Source organism: Podarcis filfolensis (genome assembly GCF_964270895.1).
Source record: "Podarcis filfolensis genome assembly, chromosome: 8".
In the NCBI taxonomy this organism is placed as follows: domain Eukaryota; kingdom Metazoa; phylum Chordata; class Lepidosauria; order Squamata; family Lacertidae; genus Podarcis; species Podarcis filfolensis.
Window position 1 is genome coordinate 16,701,953 of NC_139611.1, and position 26,470 is coordinate 16,728,422.

At 46.4% G+C, this 26,470-nt stretch overlaps 1 protein-coding gene across 2 annotated transcripts; it reads right to left on the reverse strand.

Moving 5' to 3' along the window:
* SLC25A33 (solute carrier family 25 member 33) lies at positions 1-25,706 on the reverse strand. 2 transcript variants are annotated; one of them, XM_083628896.1, is made up of 7 exons: positions 25,450-25,706; positions 10,042-10,221; positions 9,795-9,872; positions 6,296-6,396; positions 2,599-2,665; positions 1,493-1,776; positions 1-548 (listed from the first exon to the last, which is right to left on the reverse strand). In XM_083628896.1, the coding sequence occupies exons 1-7, from the start codon at positions 25,500-25,502 to the stop codon at positions 346-348; spliced, it is 966 nt and encodes a 321-aa protein (XP_083485022.1). In that variant the 5' UTR covers positions 25,503-25,706; the 3' UTR covers positions 1-345. The 2 variants fall into 2 exon arrangements, with proteins under 2 accessions (XP_083485022.1, XP_083485021.1); XM_083628895.1 differs by lacking the exon at positions 25,450-25,706 and adding an exon at positions 15,013-15,149.
* Positions 25,707-26,470: the final 764 nt, after the last annotated feature.

Here is a 26,470-nt window from a genome sequence, read left to right on the forward strand (position 1 = left end):
TGTTATGTAAATTAAATAGTGATTTTAATTTAGTTTTGTCGTTTTTAATTTCTGAACCTCGTCTCTTTTAAGTTAAAAAAAGGTAATAATTAACTATTAACATTTAAACATCAACACCTTTCAGAAAGCATGAATCCCCTAAGGAAGTAAATAAAGAAAAAGAGAGCAGAAAATAAACTTTTTAAAAGAGAGCACGTTATCAAGCAAAATGATCCATGATTTTTCCAACTCTCCAGTCCTGTCCGACTGTTTGAAACGGCTCTTTGCGAAGAAACTGGCCTGTGGAAGTTTTAACAGTTTTTTGTTTGTTTGTCTGAGTGCGTTTTTGATTCAAGTCTTGGTCGGCTACTTAACTCGGTCTTCTAACAGGTACACTATTAACTCGTAGGTAGACAGGACAATAGCCGTGTTTGGGATCTGCCGCATGAGCTGAGCAAAGAGTCCTCTGTAGAAGGCCAAGTAGCCCTCTTCCCGAAACACCAGCCGCGCCGTCTGGACAAACGTCTTGTACTTGGTGCCTTCCTCCCGTAGTCTTGTCCGTATAACCTCTAGGGTAGGAAAGAGAGACAAATTAAAGGTGTTGGAATAATAGATTTGTAGAGTTGGAAGGGACCTCTAGGGTCATCTAGACCAAACCCCTGCAATGCCCATTTCCTGTTTTGCTTGCAAGAAATAATTTTACAATATGAACTTTCTGCATTTGCATAGGCTGTTTTGCAGAATTTTGGTTTGCAAGAAGGGACAAGGGCACACCTGCCAAACAACCAGGTATCGCCCATCCTCTTTTCAAGCATACCTCCCAGCAGGGGTTGGGAACCATTTTAGCTCCGTGGGCTAGATCCTTATCAAAACTGGCAATTCCACAATGACATCAGGTGCAAGGTGCTTTCAAGTCCTGAACACGGGTCTTCAAAGCATCTTTCAAGGCAATGCTAAAACCGAGTTGGCCGCCATTGCTTTTAGGAGGGGGTTCCATGCAAACCACTTCCCAAATGAGGATGGGTTTGCAAGAAATTCAGCCGAACCAGAAAGAATTTAAGGCCCACCCCCCAATCAGTGAATAAGTGTGTGTGTGGGGGGTCTTAAATCCTGCTCAGTTTTGTCAGCAGTCCCTGTTCCCTGCTGTGCTTTAAATCCTGCTTAAATTGTAGGGTTAAATCCTGCTCAGTTTGGATGCCAGCCCACCCACTCTCTGGGTGTTCACAGCAAATGCAGGATTCAACCCTGACCGCCCTCCCACCCGCCACATGTCACGAGCGACATCAGATGACAGGCAGATGGGCGTGGTTTGGGGAAAATGGCCCTGCAGACAGATTTGGACCCCGCCCCCCCCAGGCACCAGGCCTGGACCAGATTTCTCATCCCTGTTGTACAACCAACCATGAGGGCTAGCAACTTGATTATGAATGAATGAGAATAAATAAATAGCTAGGGGAATTTCAGGAAGCTGAACTGAAGGAAGCCAGCCCAGCAAAGGGTGCAGCTCACGTACCATGTGGGTAAGCAATGCATGACGCACAGCCTTTAGAAATGGCAGCAGCGACCATCAATCCAAAGAAACTTGTGGAGTTCCGCTCTGTCCCGCCAGCGGGAGAAGGGGCCAACCGGACCTCGCTCACGTGCTTCTTCAGGCTCTCATAAATCGCAAAGCAGATGATGGTCTCAGAGATCCCAGCGTAGGAGGCAGTCAGGCCCCGATAGAAGCCGCGGACTCCTTCTGTCTGGTAGACATAGCGAGCACATTGCAGTGCGTTCATTTGCTTTGAACCTCTGACTCTGGAATGCAAAAAGGCGGGTGGGGGTGGAGAGAGACAGCGATCAGTACCTTACTTGAATCAACATACGTGACCGGTGGTCTATAGCTGTTCTACTCCAGGAGTAGATCTACCAAAGCCAGTCATGAATTTACTCTTGTAGAACTAGCATTAGCTGCAACCCAGAATTTCTCCCACCACCCTCCATCCCAAAAAATGAATAACCATCCATTTATTCCAATTTTTTAAGGCACTTTATATTTCTTTCTTTATTTAGAGGATTTGCACCCTACTCTTTGGTCAAAACAGTTCCCAGGGTGGCTGATGCACCGTCGAAACAAGACAGTCCCCTTACTTGCAGGCTTACAATCTTAAAAAACAAACACACACAACACACAAGGGAGAGTGGACAGGGAGGGAAGAGGAAAACCAAAATCAAAATTCAGACACCATTTTCTAAACCAGGCTTCCTCAAACTTGACTCTCCAGATGTTTTGAGACTACAGTTCCCATCACCCATGACCACTGGTCCTGCTAGCTAGGGATCATGGGAGTTGTAGGCCAAAAACATCTGGAAGGCCAAGTTTGAGGAAGCCTGTTCTAAACAGTTGTTCCCATAAAGACCAGCTGAGACCGTTCAAAGCAAGGAGGTGATGAAAGAAGCCTTCTCCTGCTGGAGTGGCACACAGCTTGGTGGAGGTGACACAGCTGAGGGAGATAGTGGCCCAGAATAGGATGCAGCCCCCAAGTGGAAGAGGCTCTACAGCCCCCTCTAGAGCATCCTTTGCAAATACACCTTCCTTTCCCTTAGGTACTGTTTCACCAGCTCAGCCTCTGGGATTACCTCCTTTCCAGCTGCATCCTGGTTTTCACCATCCATATGGGGTTCATCAGCGAGTTTGTGATAAAGGCTGCGAAACAGATGAGGGAGAAGGAAATTGGTTAGCTTGTCAAAGCACTGAGAAAAGGAAAGGACAGCCGGGAAAAAGGCAGCCTGGCGACAGGGCACATTTGGGCGCTTGCAGAAGGTCCTGGGCACATTGTCAGTTAAAGCAGATTGGTTAGCAATGAGTGGAAAGATCTCTCCCTATCCTTTAGGTGCCAGTTGAAAATGGTCCTCTTTGATCAGACCTTGGGCTGATTGACATCCAATGCCCTTTTAAATGTGTCGTGGGAGGAGGGATTATTGGTTTGTTTTTGTTCTTATTTTTATTATGCATTTTGTGTGCTTTATCTACAAATAAAGGGAGGTATACAAATCTTAACAACAACACTGTAACCTGCAAGAAGTTTGCATATGGGTAAGAAGCATCAAGGAAAAGAGATTGTTGTTTTGGTTTTCAAGATGTGTGCATCCCCCTCCTGTATTTCATGTATTTATTAAATATGGATACTGCCCTTCATCCGAAGATCTCAGTGTGGTTCACAGCATAAAAATACAAGATAAAAACACAAAATACATAGTAAGAACAAAACAAACCAATAAGCCCCACTCCCACAAAGATTTAGAAAGGTTTTTATTCTGCTTAATCACAAAGCACTCTACGCAGTGCACGTAATAAAATTGTAGGTAATATACAGCTATAAACTTGAGAAGAAGCACCTCTTGCACATTCAAGGGAGCATCACTTACAAGTAGCTCAGTGGCAGAGCCTCTGCTTTGCAAGCAAAAAGATCCCAGGTTCAGTCCCTGACATCTCCAGGTAGGGCTCGGAAAGCCTGAAGCCCTGGAGAGGTGCTGCAAGCCAGTGTAGACAGCACTGAGCTAGATGGAGCAACAGCTTGACAGCAGCTTCCATTTTTCAAAGACAAAGAACCTCCTGCAGTCCTCGTATGGAAAATAGTTTATTTAATGTTGTTTCTTTCATCTCTGCTGGGGACAGTTTGACTGAAAAGCGTTTTTGAAAACTAGTCTAAAAGTAGGTATCCAAATGTCTTTGTGCGTGTGTGCTCAGCACTAAACACAAATCTAAATCCACCCTTCCACTTTTTTAAAGAGCCCATTGGCATTTCCTGCAGTTGTGTCCAGGACAGGTGGAACATCTCAAGCTGCCCTTACAAATTCAGAGACCGTCTATGCATGAAAGTGTGTGTACCATCTATGCAGGAGCTCTAGGTGGCATTGTTGAGTCATCTGTCCACTTCTGGATGCGATCAACAGAGGTGGCTTTGGGGCAGAGGAAAAGGGTGGGTGATACTACCTTAGATCACCTCTATCCATTGGCCCACCTGGTATAACATTATCAACTCTGACTTTAGTGTTTTTCTACAGTCTCATACAAGTGATCTCTCCCATCACCTGTTACCTGATCTCTTTTTTTTGGGGGGAGAGAGGAGGGAACAGATCCCAGGGATTGACAGGAAGGTGCCTTACACCAAATCAGGCCCTTAAGTCCATCTAGCTCAGTACTGTTTACACGGGCTGGCAGTGGCTCTGTGGACTTGTACCCCAGCCTTTACCTGGAGATGCTGGGGGTTGGACGTAGGACCTTCTGCATGCAATGCAGGTGTTCCACAGTGGAGCTAAAGGCCCTCCTGCTAAAAAGTAAAGTAAGATTCTAGTCCTCATGGTTCTGCGTAAATGACTGATTTGAATGGGAAGCTGCCTTATACAGAGTCAGACCACTGGGTCCTTAAAGTTGTCTACACTGACTGGCAGTGGCTCTCCAGGGTCGCAGGTAAAAAGTCCTTTCTGATCTGGAGATGCCAGGGATTGAACCTGGGACCTTCTGCATGTAAAACAAGTGCTCCTCATCTGAGCCGCAGCACTCAGCTGTTAACAGGAAGGCAGGCAATTATTTGCATCAGCCACTGCAAATTTGCATACACACGGTAGAAACATGTAAAAACCAACTGAGCAGGTAAAATGGCCAGATCAAATTAATGGAGACGCATATCCACATTTCCCGGTAGCTTTCTGCAGAAATGCACATGTCTCCAAAGTTATGTAAGCGGCCCATGTAACACTTGGTTTATTTCAAGCTCTGCTCTGGCTTGAGCTGGATAGCAGCTTGTGTAACTGGAGAGCGGCTGCAATACACACACAGCTGCTCTGTGCCTGGAGATCGGCACTTCTGATCCAATGCAAAAAAAAAAAGGAAGACAGAAAGAAAGGAAATGCACATAGGTGAGCTGGTCTCAGAAGGGAGGCAGCTCCCTTATTTGAGAGACAGAAGGAAACTGAGCAGTCCTCCTTGTTTGATTCTTGTTGCTCCCTTTGTCACACACTGTTGTTTTCGCAAAGAGGAAGTCAGTAGCTGGGAATCACATGTGGGGAGAACCCTGCTGTTGCACTCAGTTTCTGCTTCCTGACTTCCCACAGACATCTAGTTGGGAACAGGATGCTGGAATGGATGGGCCACTGGACTGATCATGCATCGTTCAAACATACATAAAATGTTCAAACAAGACTTCACTTGTTACATATAATGTTCAAACAAGACTTCACTTCTCTTAAGTTACTCTCACACCAGGCAAAATTAAGGAAACGTGGTTTCAATTAGGCAAAGACAAACTTGGTGCGATATTTAATGTACACTGCTTAGAGAGTTATTTTTTTAAGCAGTTTATTTATAACCCTTAAATAAATAAACCTGGATGTGATAACTAGGGAAATTAACCTCATTCATTTCAGCACGCCTTTCCTGTTTGGAAAGGCCGATCCAGACACATGACTTGGTTACATCTGTTCATAAATCTGTTTCAAAGGTTTTAATTTTTTAAAAATACACTTTTATTTTTAATTGCATTTTTTCATTACACAAGTGTCTACCACCCTGGGCTCCTTTGGGAGGACGGGCGGGATATAAATTTAAGAAATGAAATACACAGCCCACCAACACCAAGCATGATCTCATGGCTCCGTGGCAGAGCGTGAGACTCGTGTTGATTTCAAGGTCGTGGGTTCGAGCCCCATGTTAGGCAAAAGATTCCTGTAGTGGGATAGACTAGATGACCCTTGTGGTCCCTTCCAACTCTACAATTGTATCTTGAATTTGGCCTTGTGTTTATTCACTCCTGGTTTAAAGGTGTGCCTGGCTTCACTGCTGTACAGCGTCCAGCGAATGCTGAAGATCCACTTCTTTACCCTGGCTTTTGACACCCGAGACACGAGTTTTCAGAGCCCACCTTGTACCTGTGATTTGTCATCTATTTTAACTGTTTTAAATGTTAAATATGTGTAACCTGCCCTGGGATCTGCTGGTGAAGAGTGAGTAATAAATTTAATGACGACAATGGACTTGCAGCCAGGCTGCTTGCCAGTCAAGTCTACCTGCCTCGGCTAGCATTCTGACGTCAGATGATTGCAAGGTGGATAGTCCCAACCACCTGTCAAAGTTAGCCTGTTGCGGGGAGGGGGAGGAGATAAAGATCCAGCCTGTTGGGCCAAAAAAGGTCTTCCCACCCACACCCTGAGGCTGCCAGGCTGCCAACCCCTTAGCCTGGCTGGCCCCAATAGAGGCACAGTTGCTTTTACTCAATGCATCCTGATAAAAAGCGCTGGCTGGTAAACTACATCCCCTTCGATTAGGATTACAAACCTGCAGAACCTGCTGAGCAGACATGGACGATGTTGCTGTTCGGCACAAAGATGTTATTGAACTGCTGCTTGGCCTTGGAGTAGCAGGCAAAATAGACGGCCCTGTGGGAGAGGTAAGAGGAGGGGTGGGGGAAAGGGCTCTGAGTTCTAATCATGAATTGAAGAGGCAAAGTCAGGTTGACTGAGAGTGGGTGTCCTTGTAAAGCGATGGCCTCTGACCTTTTTAAACCCCATTAAAAGCAAAAAACCTTGTGCAGCCTGTCTTAATAATAATAATAATAATAATAATAATAATAATAATAGTGCAAACAAAAATAGGCAGAATGTTAGAATGATCATTTTTATTCAAACACTTTCCACTTGTCTGATCATCTGAGCACAGACTTCGCTTTGTGGTTTGGGACTACAACTCCCAACAGCCCCACAGGATGCATTTTCCACAACAGCTCAGAAAAATAAAGAGTCAGCTGTAGCTTCGAGAAACGCTGTATGTTGTGGGGAAAAGAGTCTTTGCACCCACAGCCAGAGATGTTCTGGACTCGCCAGATCCGGAAGATGGCTTGCACTGCTCTGATTACTGGCTGTGCCCTTCTTAGCCCCCCCCAAAAGTAGCAATATATACCCCCCTTTTTTTCCTTATACAGCACACACATGAATAATCCAGACTAAGCTAATACTTTATGTATTTTATTAACTTCTCATTTTTCCTCCAAGGAGCTCTAGGGTAGCGTACAGAGTTCTTAGCCTCCAATCCCATTTTGTGCTCACAACAACCCTGCAAGGTAGGCAGGGGTGAAATGTCCCATTTCACCACTTAGGGTGAAACAGGAAGTCCCGCCTTACCCTGCCGCCCGTCCCGCTGGTGGTGGAGAAGTGGCGTCGGAACTGGTGCCGATTTCTGGCAAGATGTTGCAGAAATCTCGTGAGATCCCACATGCTTCTCAAGATCTTGCGAGATTTCACTGTTGGCGCTGGAGGCAGCGGGGAGCCTGTGGGTACACCTTGGCCTTGAGGACTTCTGCCACCTGAGGCAATGGCTTCACCCCACCTCATGAGTGGGCTGGGCCTGGAAGTAGTTTAAAAAGGTAAAGGGACCCCTGACCATTAGGTCCAGTTGTGACTGACTCCGGGGTTGCGGTGCTCATCTCGCTTTATTGGCCGAGGGAGCCGGTGTACAGCTTCCAGGTCATGTGGCCAGCATGACTGGCGAACCAGAGCAGCGCATGGAAACGCTGTTTACTTTCCCGCTGGAGCGGCACCTATTTATCTACTTGCACTTTGACGTGCTTTCGAACTGCTAGCTTGGCAGGAGCAGGGACCGAGCAATGGGAGCTCACCCCGTCGCGGGGATTCAAACCGCCAACCTTCTGATCGGCAAGCCCTAGGCTCTGTGGTTTAACCCACAGCACCACCCGCGTCCTGGAGCAGTTTAGGCCTAGATAAATAGTGACTGGATTATCAATAGTGCCTTAGGGCCTGGCAAGCAAACAGAAGGAGGTCAGCGTTTTATTTCTGCGGAGGGACAGCCACCTCTCCTATCCTTTCTCCCCAGTTCTGGCCCCAAAGAAGGATCCCAGAGCCAGAGCCATTAGCAAAGCGCTCCAGCTTTAGAACAAGGCTGCTATTCTTGTCCGAAAGGCTTTTTTAAAAAAGGAAACAAAACCTACAAATGTATCTTTCAGCTGGGATCTCAGTATTGTTGTCAAGGAGAAAGGCTCTTTTGGCCAGGACTAAGCTGTCAGCCTTTGCAGGAGAAAGGGAGAAATTCCCTTTCCCAATTAAATCATTACCCCAGACTGGAGAATAAAAGAGTGTGCAAGCTTGTCCAGCGAGCTGGAAGGCGGCAAGATGTTGCCAGAGTGGGGCATGTACAAGAAGGAGAAAAATGAGAAACTGGGAAGTCATTTTTAAGACACTGAGAACCCACTGCAAATGCACACCTATTATGCAAAATCTCGCCTGCTTCAGGAGCTATGCAGGATTCTAAAGCAGTACCCCAGCCAACCCTGACTGCTGATAATCCTGTTCAGGACTCCCTTCTGGCTGAGATGTTCACCACACATTCCATGTACACTTTTCAAGCCTACTTTGGCAATCTTGAGGACTAGAAACCTTGCTTTAATTTAAAGAAAAAGGAAGAGAGCCAAGACTACGCAGAATTTCATATCTAGGACCAACATGATCTGAAGATGTGTTAATCACTGGTCTGGGTCTGGTTTGTGCCTGGGAACCCCATGAATGGTCGGATTCCATGATGGAATGAAGGCAGGATATACCTCTAAGAAAATAAATATAAAATCCTGGAAAGGGCATGGACTTTTCCAAATTTATGCCTCCAATATGCACAGAACCTCTCCAAGATTCCCTCTCTGTTGTGCACGTACACCACGTTACAGGTTGTGCCCAACATTAACCCTACTCACAGCAGACCCCTTAGAATTTACAGACCTAACTTTGTCATTTTCCTTAATTTCAATGGGTCTGCTCTGAGCAGTGTGAATGCTGGTTACATCTCTGTCTTGAATACGGCTTCCCACACACACACACCACAAAGACTGGGCAGAATACACATCTCTATCAAGCAAGTGAAATAATCCACTGCATATTTTTAAAGGCCCTGGTTTTGGCTCCCGGCAACCTTGGGCAGGTGCCCTCTGTGCCCTGCCAGGGTCTACCAACACCTGTCCCAGAATCCTCAGCAGTAGATTTATCTGCTAGCAGAACTGTTGAGAAGCTGACTTCTCCCACAGTGCTCTTGGGCCAATGATGCTATGAAGGACTGTGGGAAATGGAAGCTGTTGCCTGTTGCCTCTACCAGGTAAGTCTCTGGTGAGTTATATAACCAGAGTTATAAGCCAAGTACATTAAAGGTTTCTGAAAGATTAAAAAGCAAGATGAGAACCAGTATGGTGCTGTGACTTGAGTGCCAGACTAGGACCTGGAAGGTAAAGGTAAAGGTAAAGGTACCCCTGCCCGTACGGGCCAGTCTTGCCAGACTCTAGGGTTGTGCGCTCCTCTCACTCTATAGGCCGGGAGCCAGCGCTGTCCGCAGACACTTCCGGGTCACGTGGCCAGCGTGACAAGCTGCATCTGGCGAGCCAGCGCAGCACACGGAACGCCGTTTACCTTCCCGCTGGTAAGCGGTCCCTATTTATCTACTTGCACCCAGGGGTGCTTTCGAACTGCTAGGTTGGCAGGTGCTGGGACCGAACGACGGGAGCGCGCCCGCCGCAGGGATTCGAACCACCGACCATACGATCGGCAAGCCCTAGGCGCTGAGGTTTTACCCACAGCGCCACCCGCGTCCCTAGGACCTGGGAGAGCAGGGTTCAAATCCCTACTTAGCCATGAAGCTCCCTTGGGCCAGTCACTCACTCAGCCTAACCTACCTCACAGGGTTGTTGTTGTTGTGAGAATTAAAAAAAGCAGAAGTATGTGCGCCACTTTGAGCTCCTTGTAGGAAAGATGGCAGGATAGGAATGCAATAAATAGATTCGTACCTTGATGGTGCAACTCCAACCAGGTTGGGCCCCAGCCCACGAAACAGCGACCGTGGCCCCTCCTTTTCCAAAATGGATCTGCAGTTTCGGGGGGGGGTGAGAGAGGGGAGAGAAGATGAAGCAAAACATATCTGGAAAGTCCGGAGTTAAGAACAGAGAGCAAGGACGCAGTGAAGGGAGGGGGGCCCCATTTAGCACCGTGTGGAGCTGCTTAATATTTCTAGATGGCCAAGTCCATTATACTCACTTCAGGACCCGGATGAGGCCCGGGGAGACAGACGTCTGACGGACCACTCCTTCGCCACTGATTGTGCCCAGCTGGACTTGTGGGTAGTAGACTGTGCGGAAGGCCAGTTTCGAAGACTGGAGCCTCGTCTTGATGACTTCCAGCGGACAGGTGAAGATGGCGCCCACTGTCCCACCACACCTGGGAAACAACAACGTAGAAGACGTCAGATGAAAGGGAAGAAACCACACGGACCTCAGTCCTGAGCATGTGATCCACCACAGTGGCATGCTTACATGTGCTGCATTAACGGTCAATCTTTCAGCGTGGCAGCAACCGCTCTCTGGAACGCCCTGCCTGTTAGGTAGGCACTTTCACTGTACACTTTTTTGCACCTCCTAAGAACCGTTTTTGTTTAGCCTTTCCAGACACCTAAAGTTTAATACAGTTTTATTTTCTAAATGTGTATTACCAACTGTCAATTCTATTTTATATACTGATTTTTTTAGCAGGCCAACTTATTTTTAACTTCCGACTCCCATTACATAATTACAATGCCAATTTTCATATTTTATAGAAACCAGTTGGAGGTTTTTACGATTAAGTGGTATACAGATTCGGTTAAATAAATAATAATGTGCCTCCAGAATCCTTGGCAATGCAGAAGAGGTTCCACAACAGATTTGAGGATGCGCTCTTGGTGAGGAAGAAAGGTCCCTTGAACTTTTGAAAACCCAGATTTTAAAATACCACATACATATAATACGCCTTTGAGGCTTACACTATCAAACAAAAGCTGCTTATCCATGGCCTTGACACAGAAAAAAAGAAACTGTCCCTTCTAAACTAACTCTTTAAGAGATAAGAGCAAGAATTTATTTAGTTGCACTTTATACAACTGAATACAAATCACAGCCACTTGCCCTAGGAAGCTGCCCTGTATACCAACCCAGACCACTGGTCCATCCAGCTCAGTGCTGTCCATGCCACAAGTGGGGACCCTGTGGCCCTCCAGATGTTGATGGCCTGCAGCTCCCATCATCCCTGATCATTGACTGTGTTGGCTGGGGCTGCTGGGAGCTGGAGTTCAACAGGTTCCCCATTCCCAAACTAGAGCATCACTTGCTTTTCTTGCCCCTGTGACTCTGCTCTGGGCCATGGCACTCAACCACCACTGGCAAAGCAGCTTCAGAAATCACTCCACAATCAAAAGGGCCACTTTCCAGATAAACAAGACAGGAGCCATGAAGGTCAGGTCACAGGAGAGGGGCAGAACATTTTGCCCTTTGTGCTCCAAAAGGAACTTCTTGCATGTTCCCCGGAGCCAAGGCCCCAAATGGGAAGCCCCATTTTGAACAAATCAACTACCTGATTTGGTTACCTCCAAAAAGCATGGAGAGGGCAAGGCCTGCATCTAAAGCAGGTGTGGGAAGCCTTTGGCCTTGCCTGCAACTCCCACCATCCCCGGCCATTGGTCATGCTTGCTGGGGCTGATGGGAGTTGTAGTTCAGCAAAAGTGGACTACAGCGTACATCAGTCACAGACAGCATGGCCAATGGTGAAGGATAATGGGACTCGTAGTGAAACATCTGGAGAGCTGAAGGCTCCCAATCCCTGGCTACTGTGTCACACCTGTAACCTGGGCACCAGGTCTCTGTGTGAGAGAAGGAGAGCAGAGTCCACCAAATGACAGACAGCAGGGGCCTTTGAAGACCAGCTGTTATCTGAGCTTCTCTCTGCTCTGTGTACAGAACCAGAGGTTTGACATTGGCTTTCAAGCTCTGCAAATACAGCCACGGCCAACACAATCAGGTTGCATTCCTCCCCCTCATGGTACACAAGCCCTGTGCTGTTCACATGTCCACGGAACCTAAAAGAGGATCAGCACGGGGAGATGAGGAGAGGGAGAGACAGTTCACTGCAACCAGCCTGAATGTGTTCCGAGAGTCTCAAGATTTTAAAAACGGAGCACCTCAAAAACACAAACAAAGGTTGGCGGTCAACATGCACCCACCCCACTACCTTGCAAATACCCTACAGCAAGCAACTGATGGGCACACATCTGGCTGAAGGAAGGAGGGACTAGGTGCAACAAACACCCACAGAAAACATGTCCACCTAGGAATGAACGCTGGTTACTGAAATAACACTATGCATGGCTTGCATGGCCTAAAGCATCTCTGTGCAACAAAGAGACTAGAACCTTGGCTAAGCAGCAGCAAAAAACCCCAATTCTTGGGCTGCCAAGAAGGACAATTAAAACCTTGTGTGCGTGACAGGAGTGGCCTGATCCCCTGGCCACCCCCTTTAATCCAGTGATCACTGCGTACTGGCATCCAATGGATGTCAGGCCATGGTATGGGGTCCTGGGCGGGCACAGGAGCACTTTCAAAAAAAGCAGGTAACATGAAGGCAGTGTATAAAATGGGCTACTCCCTCCAACGGTGCCGTCGCTGTGCCCCAGTTATACAATTTTAGAAAAGGAACAAAGATGCTATCGGTGGCTAAGCTTTTTCTCCACCGGCTTTTTATAGAGCTTCTTAGCAGCTACGCCTGCTGCCAAAGGAGGCCAAGAGAGGGTCATGTGAAAATTATACGGAAAAGCCAAGAGGGAGAGAAGGGGACTGACAGCCAGATGAAACCCTCCCCCCCCCCAAGTCACTGGCTGGCAGGTGAAGGTTTTGAGACCCCTCTTTGCTCTTGTTCCTGCCCCCCCCCCACCAATCATTTATTGCAGGTCTGGGGAACATTTGGATCTCCATATGTTGCTGAATTTTAACTCTGGAGAGGGATGATAGGAGCTGTAGTTCAGCAACAGTTTAATAATTGGTGCACAAGTTTGATTTCCCCACTTTTCCCTCCCTGTCCTTTTCCCCTTGTGTGTCATGGTTGTTTTAAAAAAAAGATTGTAAGCCTGTGGACAGAGACTGTTTTGATGGTGTGTAAGCCCCTCTAGGAGCCTTTTTGGCTGAAGAGCAGGGTGCAAAAGGTCCAGATCAGCCTTTCTCAACCTTGGGTCCCCAGATGCTTTTGGACTACAGCTCCCATCATTCCTGATCACTGGTCCCGGTAGCTATGGATGATGGGAGTTGTAGTCCAACAGCACCTGGGGACCCAAGGTTGAGAAAGGCTGGTCTAAATAAATAATAAACACACGATCCAGAGGGCCTCATGTTTGCCACACCTGGTTTACTGCATACAAAAGTTTCCAGTTAGGCAGGAAACATAAAGAGCCCTGCTGAATCAGGCCAAAGGCCTATCTTGTTCAACATCCTGTTCTCACAGTGGCCACCCAGATGCCCCAATGGGAAGCTCAGAATCAGGACCTGTTCGCAACGTTGCTCTCCCCATTAGCAATCCCAAGAAACTGGTATCCAGAAGCAGTGTTCAAAATTAGCCAGGCGCATTTTGCACCTGGCTATCAGCTACTTGCGGCCAAGGGAAGATGCCCAGGAGCCAGGATGATGACACCTGTCGTCTCCACCATCTGGAGGTGCATGCCTGGGAATCCTTGGCTCTTGACTATTTTCACACACCAGCAAAACATCCTGTAGAATTCTATCTGGTATATTTTATCTGCACAATCAGAATGAATTTAAGAGACCAAACAGTTGTACTGAAAAACTATTTTAGAGCTGTCTGGCCCCAAAATGGCAGCTAGGTATTCTGTTTTGGCGACTAACTCTGGTTTAAGGAGCCATTTGGCATGTAGCTTATATATCTGAGTTTCTAGCATTGTCCAGAAACATACAGTGCTGACCAGAGGATAGAGGCAGAACATAGTCATTGTGGCTAGCAGTCACTGAGAGCCTTTTCCATGAACTTGTCTAATCCTCTTTGAAAAAGCCATCCCAACTGGTGGCCCTCACTTGCCTCTTATAGGAATGGATTCCATTGTTTTGAACGGACGCTTTGCAGAAATGCTATAATTTTTGTCTGTCCTAAGCCTTCCCTTCCATTACAGTATTTATTAATGCAGTAGTAAATTGCAAAACAAACTGAGCCCAGCAGCAGGTTAGCAAATGACAGCAAGCCAGATGGCTCCCAAAAGCCCACAAGACAGGGCATGAAAGCAACAGGTGTCTCCCCATTATTTATCCTAAGCACCCTGAAAGATAGACTTCCTCTGTAAACGGAGGCTCCATGAAGCTAAGCTGTTCAAATAAGCTCCTGCTGTAAGCTTCCCACCTTCCACAAACTAGCTGAACTGGATCTTAATAGATATTTTTAAAAATCAGCATTCTGAAATTCCGCAATGTTGGATCTGTAATGGCTTGTTTTTTGTATATATGTATTATGTACACAGAAACATATGACAGGACACAAGCGTATCAGACGACACTTAAAACAAAACAAACTGAAAACACCCACTGATTACTGCACAATTCAAGCCATCTACTGTAAACACCCACACTAATATTTCCAGGTATTGCATTACTCGTTTTCCTTCCTCTTTCCGCAGGAACACTGTCAATCAAAAGCACGGTACTCAGATACGGTAAATCCCAGTGCAGATGAGATCAGGCATATTAAACAAGAAGGAAGTGAGGGCTACCTTTGGCAGATGAAGCAACAGCAGATGACGAGTTCCATAAGTGAACATGACCGGAGGAGGAGTACAATTGTGGCCGTATATTTGTATGCACCATACTAGGGGCTGTGTCCCGACTCGCTCCACTCGCCAACCCCCAATCTTCACTCCCTAGAGTGTCCCCTTCTCACCCCATGCAACCACTAAGCTTTCTTTTCTTGACCCTTGGATTGTTCTTCATGCAATTCCAGGTTTGTGATACGGCTCTGCAAATCCTCCAGCGGGGGCTGCGTGACGACAGCCTTACATTTTTATGTATAGAGGAAGAAAGTCAAACCCTTCCCCAGCAAAAATCAGCAACGGCTCATTCACACACGCTCACACAGAGACGGTATCATGGTGCGTAAACCAGTAAGTTGGCCTCCTGTGGGCTTCCTTCTAAAAGTAAGGTGCAAGGTTACCAGGCGCGATGGCATGCTCCTCCAGCCGCCCCGTTTAGTGCGAAGAATGTTTTGATTGCACGCACACCCACACGCCCTCCGACGAGCCCCCTGCAAGTGATATCACATGTTTTGCAAAACATTCCGACTTCTCTCCAAGACTTGGCAGACATCCTCAGAGCACCAGCTGTTTACCTCTTCTGCCAGGCTCAAACTCTTTTTAACCTTCTCCACAGAGACTGCTCCCCATGCCTAGCTTATATATTGAAAGGGAGCATTGCAGATGGATAGCCTCATAGTTCAATGGAAGCAGCATAAGCTGTACATTCAGCAAGTGCCAGGTTTTATCCCTGGCATCTACAAGTAGAGGTAATAAAAGTGGTAAGGTTTGGGAGAGACTTAGCTCCCAAGCATCTTGGAGGTCTATTTGCATCCTGGGCAAAATTGGTCGCAGAATCATAGAACTGTAGAGTTGGAAGGGGTCCCAAGGATAATCCAATCCCCTGTACGTAAGTTCCAAGAAGCGTGGGTATAGTTCAATAAACCGTGAGTACCTTTTCATGCACTCAAATCTGTTTCCATACTGTGGGAGGTGGGGAGAAGGGTTGTGGCTCATTGTGGCTTTGGGCAAGCTGCTGGCTTTCAGTCTCAATTTACCCCATCTGTAAAATGGGGCAAGTGGACTTCAGCAACCACACAAAAGCTTTTCAAGTGCTTTGCGAAAGAGAAGTATAAACTACAAGACCAATTTGAAGCAGTCCTTGACAACCTGGTACCCTCCCAGATGTTTTGGACAAAGCCTCCCGTAGCCACAGCTCAGTGACAGAGTGTCAGCTCTGCATGCCAAAGTTTACAGCCTCAATCCAGAAATGAATCTCCAGGCAGTGTTGGGAATACAGAGTTAGATGGACCCAATGGCTTGCCTCTCTATAATGCACCTTACTATGCTTCTAGATTAAGCTAACAGTTACCCAATAGGACCATTAAAAAAATAAAATAAACAATTTTGGCAACCAAGACTCACACCATTCACTCAACCAAGGAGTAACCAATGTATTAAATCAAAGAGCTTTCCTGGGCGCGCAAGCCATTCCCTCTGCTATACACCTGCAACCCCATGCGCCGCCGCATTAATAGCTGCACCGTCAGCATGAACGGTTCACAGATGTCACTGTGGATTTCAACAAAGCACATTGAGCAACTCTGGAGGCCTGGAACAGCCGGTGCAAACCGGCTCTGCAGAATAATTAATTATCCTTTGCAGCAACCAATTCTGCAGGCACTGGGGGCGGGGTTGTTCCTTTTTCCACATTCTTGCCCCCAAAACCAGGAAAGCTACTGAAAAGCAGCCTGCTGTGGATCCAAGGGAAACATTTTGCATCATTCCAAGGAAGAGCCAAACATCTCAGATGTGCAGAGGAACGAAGGACTTCAGAAAAGCAAAAAGGGGGGCGTGTCAAAAAGAGGGTTTTTGCAGCAGGTACGAGGAGACATCCATCACAAGCTGACATCTCATGTCACTGACAATCACTGTAAGCAATACTGAGCTACACGGACCAATGGCCTAATCAGTTTAAGGCAGCTTCCTTTGTTCATATATTTTAATAAAATATTTAATAAAATAAAATAAAATAATAAAATTATTATTATTATTATTAAGGGAACAGCTGTAGCTCAATGGTAGAGCATCTGCTTTGCACACAACCCCCCCACCCCAGGTTCCATTCCTAGGTATGGCTGGGAATTGTCCCCTGCCTGAAACCCTGGAAAGCTGATGCCAACCAGTAGGCATCTAGGCTGAGCTAGATGGACCAATGGTCCAGCTTGCTGTAAAGCAGCTTTCTATGTTCCCATTCGTCCCAGGTGTTGTTGGAGGGGATGGATGCCTTTACTACCAGGGTGGGCAGCCTGTGGGCCTCAGCCTCCTTTCAGAAGCTATCCACAAGCGATCAGTTCTGACCCCTTGGTTTCGAGATCATCAAGGAAACCCAGCCTTATGAGGGATGGTTGAGGGAGTTGGGTATGTTTAGCCTGGGAACGAGGAGGCAGAGATAAGATATGATAGCCACCTTAAAATATCTAAAGGGCTGTCAAATGGAGCAAGCTTGTTTTGTCCTGCTCCAGAGGGTAGGACCAGAACCAATGGATTCAAGTTACAAGAAAGGAGATTGCGACTAAACATCAGGAAGAGCTTTCTGACAGCAAGAGCTGTTTGACAGTGGAACAGTCTCCTAGGAGATGTGGTGGATTCTCCTTCATTGGAGACTTTTGAGAAGAGGTTGGATGGACATCTGTCATGGATGCACTAGTGGAGATTCCAACATTGCAGGGAGATAGGACTAGATGACCCTCACTGTGCCTTCCAGCTCTACAATTCTTTGATTCTATGATCTCCTGAGCATGGGATGGGAGAAAGAAAAAGGAAGTGGGGTGAGCCAGAAATAAAGAAAAGGGGGTGACCTAGAGAGAGGAGGGAGCAAAATTAAGGACGGCAGGACAGGGGGTGACCCAAGGAAATGAAAAAGGGGGCCACTGATCCTGGCCCCGTCCATCACTCATGAAGGAATGTGGCTCTCAAGAAGATAAAAGAGGCTGCTGACCTGACCCCCCCCCCCATTTTAAACATTCAATAAAACAATAAAGAGCAAAATAAAACAAACTCTTTGCCACTCAGGTTGATTAATGTTTAAGTTGGACCAAGGGAGGCCCAGATAGGTCTCCCTCTTGCCCCACAAGCTCAACTTGAAGGGGGGGGACCTGACTTTTCCCTGCTGCTTTGTTTGCTGCCAGATATATATTAAAGCAAAGGGAAACTGCTAACACCAGCTCCCTCCAGCACTATAATGCAGGCAACGCCAGGAATTTAGCAAAGACAATGGCCTGCAGCCAACATTACTCCTACTCACGAGTAGTCCAACTGAAATTAGCGAGCTTAAGTTCACCCATGTGGGACTAACATGGGAGGCAAGCCGTTCATTTCAGTGGGCCACCTCTGAGCAGAACCTAGCGGGACACAAGCCAGTGCTTTTTGCGCAAATAATGCACAAGCAGCTCATGGAACTTGTTGCAAATGGCTGCTGGCTTTTGACAGCATTTTGAGAGGGGAGAGGTCCCATAACAATCAGCAGTCATGCTAACTGAATGGATCACCCTGGCTCAGAGGCAGTCTACCTTTAAATGCTAGGCACCAAGGACAAATGGCAGGGAAGAAGCATTTGCATCAGAAAGACCACTGCTGGGCAAGAGGGTGGTGGGCTAGAGAAAAGAGGAAGCCTGGCTTAGCCCAAGGGTCAGGTACAAGTGATGGTTGGTGTGTGTGTGTGTGTGTGTGTGTGTGTGTGTGTGTGTGTAAAGATTGGCGGAGCAACAATACCCTCCATCCACCATTAATAGACCCTATCTTCAAGGCAATGTCAGAAATTAGCCAGGTACATTTTGTGACAGGTGTGGATCCAATTGCAACCACACGGAGGTCTCTGGGTGCCAGGTTGGCAACTGACATCTCCATCTGGCTGTCCCCTCCAGCTTTCGTAAGCAGAACAGCATATTTATTGAATGTATATACCACCTTTTCCTCCAAGGAGTACATAGTTCGACCCTGTGAGGTAGGTTAAGGGGCTGTGACTGGTCCAAGGTCAGCCAGTGAGCTTCATGACTGAGTGGAGATTTGAACCCTGATCTCCCAGGTCCTAGTCTGACACTCTAACCACTACACCACACTGGTTTCCTAGTGTCCTTTTGCTATGGGGCAGCTATATAAATTAAGTAGATATATATGGGGAAAGCAAAATGTCACTTAGAGAAGGATCTGAAATGTTTTCCTTGAAGTTTGAATTTATTTTATTCTGGATTGTTTGATTTGATGTTTTAGTGTGTTGTCAACTGCTTTGAGATTTTTTTCTTTAAAATATAAAGTGGTATAGAAATGAATAATAATAAGTCTCATTGTAAAAAATTATAATAATATGGTGCCTAAACATTCTATTGTGGCGCTTGTAACCTAGCTTTAAGGTGCCATTTGGTGATTAGCTAATATATCTGAGTTCCTAACACTGCTTTAAGGAACTTTCCCCAAGGATCTTCTCTGCTTAAGTGAAGGAGAAACCATTTAGCTTGGAACAGCAATTATTGACTATACTGCAGAGCTAGAAAATCCCATGTGCCTGGTTGCCTAGACATCTTAAAATAATGTTGGCACCTAGAGAACTATTTTTTTTATTCCCTCAGCAGATTCCCATGGCTAAGGAAAGGAAGGAATCAACTTCAGGGAAGGGGCACACTTTCCAGCATTTACTTAGAACAGGCATAGGCAAACTTGACCCTCCAGATGTTTTGGGACTACAACTCCCATCATCCCTAGCTAACAGGACCAGTGGTCAGGGATGATGGGAGTTGTAGTCCCAAAACATCTGGAGGGTCGAGTTTGCCTATGCCTGATTTAGAACATTAAGAGACTGCCTTTCAAAATGAAAGCATTATTATGATGGTCTGATATTTTTAAAACACTGCATGAAGTCCACACAAAATAACTGAACAAACACAAAAGAGATAAAGATAGACAGGGTTTGCAAATGCTTTGATGGAACGGAACAGTCTTCACCCACAAATGTGATGAAGGAAAGATGCAGACCTCTGAGAGAAGGAGCCACCACAACAAAAGGCCCTGCACTGAGGCAATTACGACCAAGCCTACCCCAAAGGACAAAAACCAGAGTGACATTCATGCCATACACTTAAAGCACTATGTCACCACTTTAAACAGTCATGGCTTCCCCACAAAGAATTTATGGGAGCTGTAGTTTGTTCAGGGTGCTGGGAGTACCTTAGGAGACCCCTGCCTGCTCTCAGAGCACAGATTTGTTTAATCCTCTTTTATAGCCATCCAAGCTGGTGGCCATCATTGGCTTGTCCTGCAGGAGCGAGTTCCATAGTTTAACTATGTGCTGCATGAACAAAGACTTTCTCTCACCTGTCCTGAATCGTTCAACGTTCAGCTTCATGGGATGTCCACGGATCCCAGGGTTATGAGAGAGGGAGAAAACCTTTCCCTCTATCCACCTTCTCCAGACCATATATCATTTTAGACACCTGTCACCTCTTGCCTTACCTTTTCTCTAGACTAAAAAGCCCCAAATGCTGCAACCTTTCCTCTCGTAAGGGAGTTTCTCCACCCCCTAGATCATTCTGCTTGCCCTTTTTCGAACCTTTCAAACTCTGCAGCACCCTTGCTGAGGTGGGGCGATTCACTTCCAAAACAGATCTTGGCAACTCACGCCAGCCAGTGAGCCAAGCTGCATATTTGGGAGCTAGTGCTTAATTTGGGGGGCAGGGTCCAGACCCAATACAACTCCCTCAAATGCTGGCTCTGAAGATACATACTGAATACACACAGATCTATAAATATATGCAGGCAGAATTCTGCAAAATAGCAAATGGGGAGGGGACCTAATTGTTTTAACAACCACACCCTATTAAGGGTTTCCACATGCAAGTCCAAATCTCAAGACCACACCAGAGAGAAAGTGCTGCTATACTGGCATTCCGCCTTGCAGGGACAGCTTTATATACAGTAAAGGTAGGCAGGAAGCCCTTAAGCTAATTAAGTCCCTTTCATCCTGGATTCCATCATCTTGCGGTGGAGAGAATCTAAGCCCTAAGTAATTATTTATACAGATTTGGATAGGAGGGAGAGTGGGAAAATAAAAGCTTGCAAAGGAATGCAGATACAGTACTGAGAAAACTGACTCCTGTATTTCAAAAGTGTGATCCTAAGCACACTTCTCAGGAAGTAAGGTCTATCGAACTCACAGAATCATAGAACTGCACTGCTGGAACGGACCTGAGGGTCCTTGCAATGCAGGAATCTCAACTCAATGGAGCCTCCTTGGATGCAATGATGCCTTGGATTAAACTAAAACAAAAGAGTCTTTGTTACAAAGGCTTCGTCCCTGTGGGTCCCCTGAAACCAAATCCAAACCTCTGGGGGTTGCATCCAATGTCTGTCCTACACTGAGTAGACACACTGAAATTAAAGAACATGGCTAGCACAAGTCCATCAATTCAGTGGGTCTACTCTGAGTAACAGTATATTTTATTACATTTATATCCCACATCAAGGGTAAGTACATAATTCTCCTTCTTATTTTATCCTCACAACAATCCTGTGAGGTAGGCTAGACTGAGAGACAGTGACTGGCAGAAGGTTACACCTAAGGCCAAGTGGGGATTTGAACCCTGGTCTCCCCCAGGTCTTAGTGTATAACACTCTCCGGGGTTTCTCAAACTTGGGTTTCCAAGTTGTTGGACTACAGTTCCCATCATCCGTAGCTAACAATGGCAAGGGAGGAAGAAGTTTGAGAAACTAAACACTATGCCGCACTGGCTCCACATATCATAAAGCATGACACACACAGTATATGAAAGAATAACATGAATAAGGAACCACTTAGTTGTGATTCCTGCACTGCAAGGGGTTGGACTAGATGCCCCTTGAGGTCCTGTACAAATCTACGATTCTATGAATTTCAGAAGGCCATGTTCGTTGACGTCACAGCTTTGAATGCATGGTATGGATGTGACTGTGTACACCTGGTCAGGTGGGAGGAGCGTAAAAAGCGAAGTCAGAGGGAGATGAAACACAGGAAGTTACAGAAAGTGCTAATTACAGTATGTACTGAAAGCTGGCAATTCACAAAACAGTTTCTGATGACACAGACAGATAACCTGTCATTAGAAAGCCAGTCAACGCATACAATGCAGGGAAATAATCCTCCGTCTTGGTCCAGTCTGCAAGCAACAGCACTGAAACTCTTGAGGCACTGATGTAATAACGAAGAAAGTTACCATTTTAAGAAAACAGTCATTGCACACAAGAGGAGAAAACAAGCATTTATACACACACACACAGAGAGAGAGAGAGAGAGAGAGAGAGAGAGAGAGAGAGAGTGAGTGAGTTCAGGGATTACAAGTCAGTCTGCAATTCCCTCCCCATATACAGTGGTACCTCGGGTTACATACGCTTCAGGTTACATACACTTCAGGTTACAGACTCCGCTAACCCAGAAATATTACCTCGGGTTAAGAACTTTGCTTCAGGATGAGAACAGAAATCGTGCTCTGGCGGCACAGCAGCAGCGGGAGGCCCCATTAGCTAAAGTGGTGCTTCAGGTTAAGAACGGACCTCCGGAACGAATTAAGTTCTTAACCCGAGGTACCACTGTAGAGGGCACATTTTCTAAAAACACAACACAGATCCAACCCCAAATGATATTGAGGCTGGCATGGAATCCTATGTGCATCTATATGGGAGAAAGCACTAATGACCCCAGAGTAGACTTCCTTCTGTGTAGACACAGGAAAGTTCCCTTATTAAGAGTCAGACCATTGCCTCATCTAACGTAGTACAGTACTGCCTACACTGACAGGCAGCCACTCTCCAGGGTTTCAGGCATGATATCTCCAAGCCCTACCTGGAGATGCTGGGGATCAAACCAGGGACCTTCTGAGCTACGTCCCTTCCTCATAAACATGCATGGGAATGTGCTCTGCTTACTTAGAAGTCGGTTCTATTTTTAAAAGCTGAGTTTACTTCCCATGTAAGAAGAGACCTAGAACTGAGATCCAGGGTCCTTCCTCCGTCACCATGGATCAAAACACCACACACACAGCGTGCTGCACAAAAAAGATACCCAGACAGCACTCTTGCTTACAAAACACAAAGCTACCTCAGTTCTACTCTGGCCTGGTATGATGAAACACTTGGACAGATATATCCGTATAACATCCCTCTTTGCCCAAGAACCAGCACAGAGCAGACAAGGCAGCGTGAGACTTGCAGCCAGGAAGCAACAATTTATAATGCAGTATTTGCCTAAAGCATGACAAATGAAAAGGGGGAGCCGAAAGCCAAGAGTAAGCTAGCTAGCTGGGTTGGGTGTTTTTTTAGTAGTGATGGAGGGGAGAGCAGGATTTCCCTACACTTTGCTAACCACAAATAAGCAGATGCATGAAGCAGACTTTGGAGGGAGGGAGGGACGGATCACACACAATTTAGTGTCTCTGCACTCCCAGATTAGTTGTCTATAAAAAGCAAGCCGGGGAAACCCACATCCTCAGAACGTGGAAGTCCTTTCTGAATAGAACAAGGACTTAAAATAATAATAATAGAAATGCTTTTATTTTCACTTTCAAGACAATTAAAAAAGAGGCTATGGTACAGTACTTCCAAACAAACAAACCACAGACACATTCTAAAGTCTCCCCAGATTCCTGCCTAAGATCTGGTCACGCCTGTTCAGGTATCCATTAGGCCCAGGATGGCAAGAGGAACGGGTCTGCCCCAACCTTGCAATGCATGCAATAAACCTGCCTTGGGAAATAATAGAAGCAGACTTTGCCAACCTGGCGCCCCCCAGAAGTCTTAGACTACAACTACATTGGGAGTTGTAGTCCATAGGAAGCTGCCTTATACAGAGTAATACAACTGTCCCATTTAGCTCTGAATTGTCTGCACTGACTGGCAGCAGCTCTCCAGGGCTTCAGGCACAAATTCTCTTCCAGTCCTACCCCCACTGGGGATTGAACCAGGAGGCTTCTGCATGCAAAGCAGACACCCCACCAGTGAGCTGTGGCTGCAGGTGCAGGTGTAGCCCAAACCACTTTAGACCTTTGCTCTTGTAATGTACACTTTTCATCTGTAAAGCACTTGAAAAGCTCTACTGTTCACTGAGATATGTTAGTCCCATTTTACAGACAGGGTGGTGGTGGCTGAGAGAGCCAGCAGCTTGCTCAAAGCCACACAATGAGTTCACGCCTGAGCACAGGTCTGATCTTGCTCTGCTGGGAAAGTAAAGGACCAAAAATAAAAGGGCCTAGCCCAGTGTCCAATCACAACCTTCTGGAAAGCTCACAAAAAGGACAGAGTCCTGCATTTATACATGTATGCAATGAAATGGCACACCCTGCATAATTATTTCCAACCTTCTGAAAAGCCAATTAAGGCACTAGCCATGAGGGAATAAGTAAACTGGCCTACCTCACAGGGCTGCTGTAAGTGAATTATTATTTTTATTACATTTGCAGCCTGTCTTTCCTTCAAGGAGCTCAACACTGTGCTGATTCTCATTGACACATGTGCATATTTTACCCTTTACAATAATCCTGAGAGGTAGATCAAGCTGATGGGAGGGCAAACTGGCTCACGGGCACCTGGTGAGGTTCATGGTTCAATTGGGTGATTTGAACCCAGATCTCCCTGTTTCCAGTCTGACACTCAAACCCAAGAAAGGGGAACCTGCAGGCTTCCAGATGACCCCTGACTATTGGACGTGCTGGATGATGGGAGATGGAACCCAAACGCACCTGGAGGGCTGCAGGCTCCTGCACCCCTGGCCTAACCACTATGCCACATGTGTACAAACACAACTGACATTCCAAAGCACTATATGAATGCCAGCAAGGGGTTCTGAAGTGTGTGGGGAGCACATGTGTATGTTTGTGTTTCCTTATAAATAAACAAGGCCTACTAGGTTGGATGGAAGGTTCATTTATCCAAGCATTTTGCTTCCATTAGAATGTGCACTGCTGGGCACTCCTTAGCAGGTATTTTCAGGACATCAGAGGTAGGCTGCGCCTGTATATGGATGTACCGTTTTGAAGTAACGGAAGAGAAAAGCAAAGAAAAGGGAAGGTAGGAAGAAAGAAGGGGAGAATGTGCAAATGTGTGAATGGAGGAAAACGTAAGAAAAGCCTTGCTGGATTAGGCCAGTGGCCCATCTAGTCCATCATCCTATTTTCACAGTGGTCAATCAGGTGCCCATTATGGGATGCCTGCAAACAGGAACACAAGAGCACAAGAGCCCTCCACCCTTCTGTGGTTTCTGGCAAGTGATATTCAGAAGCGTTAGCTTTTTACTGCCTCTGACCATGGAAGCACAGCATAGCCATCATGGGCAGTAGCCATTAACAGCATTATTTTCTCCCCACCCCGCCCCCCTTGAAAAAGGAGGATGAGAAGATGAGTAGGATGAGGATAACGACATAAAAGAGAGCAGGGTAATATATAAAGACAGAAGGAAGATTTGAGACAACAAATAAATGGAAATTCAGAAAGGAAGAGGAAGGGTAGTGGTCAAAAGGGAGGGTAAGAAATCAAGAAAGAAGAGATGAATGGAGAGAAGGGGTGCATGTGAGAGAAAAATAAATAATAAATAAATTATTCCCTCTATTTATTTCATAAAAATTAAAACGCCGCTTGATCGTAAAAACAAATAAATTCAAAGCCGTTTACAAAAGATTGATGAATGGAGGAAGAAGGGGATGGATAGGGGAGATTAATGAATAAAGTGTGGGAGGGGGAATAATGAATGAGGATGGGGGAGAAGGATGAATGGGGAGAGAAAAGCTAACGCTTTAAGGATGAGCCCAGAAGGATGAGTGAAATGAGGGAGAAGGACTCACCCTCCAGCGAAGAGGTGCAGCAGCGTGCTCTTCTCCTGCGTGGGTCCGGCCATGCCTGCCTAACCGCCTGCCTGCCGGCCCGGCCCCGTCCGGTCACCACAATCCCCGCAGTTCCTACTGCTGCTTCCAATGCCGAGGACGGCCAGGCAGAACTGGGCCTGCGCCAACACAGCCAGCCAGGTCACGCGACGCCGGCAGCTAGCTCCACGTGCATAACGAGCCAACCGCGAGGCAGCCTGGCCGGCTGCGAGGTTAAAACTAAAAAAAAAAAAGTAGGCGTGGCGCCGGCTCTGACGTCGTTCCGTTCCGGAGGCGGCGATAGGCTCCCCGAGACGCAGGCAAGGGGGCGCGGCGGCCGGCGCAATAGAGTTCAGCCCACGATGACTTAAGAAAGGGAGGTGGGGCCAGCGCACAGTTTGCTTCAATGTTAATTTTATGAATGGAGCGCGAAGTGAGGGGGCGCAGAGGATTGGCGCATTCTGAGAAGGGTGGGTGGGGCGATGACGGGGTTTGTAAGAGATTTGAAGGTTGCGGTCCTAGGCGGGTATCTCTCATGGTTTAGCGCAGGATCTGTCTGCGACTCTGCAGAGTCCGATGCAGTAAAAACACAACAAAGGGTTGTATCCAACTAAGTTTAATTCAAATGCAGCCCCATTGAGTGATATCCAATTGCCAATTGCTAGTTCGATTTAGACCCACTGAAGTTAATGGTCATAAATCACTTAGGGTTCGTTCTCTTCAATGGATGTACTCTAAGCAGGACTTGAGGCATTACCGGTTTTTTAAAAAATATTATTTATTTTCCACCCTTCTCCAAAGGCACCTCACAACATAAATTAGAAACTGATACAGTTAAAAAGCACAACAATCAGTTATAATCATATTTATAAATCACATTAATAAGTTACCGTATTGAAAAACAGCACTGAATCAAAACAATGTAATTTAAGAGCACAAGAGGAGAAGAAAATATACAACACTATGGCACTCGCTCCCACAAGATGCAGTGCTGGCTACCAAC

What these genes read in the sequence shown, in the direction of transcription:
- SLC25A33 (XM_083628895.1), bottom strand. Translation starts at nt 15,134, where the DNA reads ATGTTTTGCAAAACATGTGATATCACTTGCAGGGGGCTCGTCGGAGGG. An exon ending in CTGCTCAGCAGGTTCTGCAG is followed by an intron (nt 2,666 to 6,295) that starts GTTTGTAATCCT and finishes TCTGTTTCGCAG; the next exon opens with CCTTTATCACAAACTCGCTG. An exon ending in AGGATGCAGCTGGAAAGGAG is followed by an intron (nt 1,777 to 2,598) that starts GTAATCCCAGAG and finishes TTTGCATTCCAG; the next exon opens with AGTCAGAGGTTCAAAGCAAA.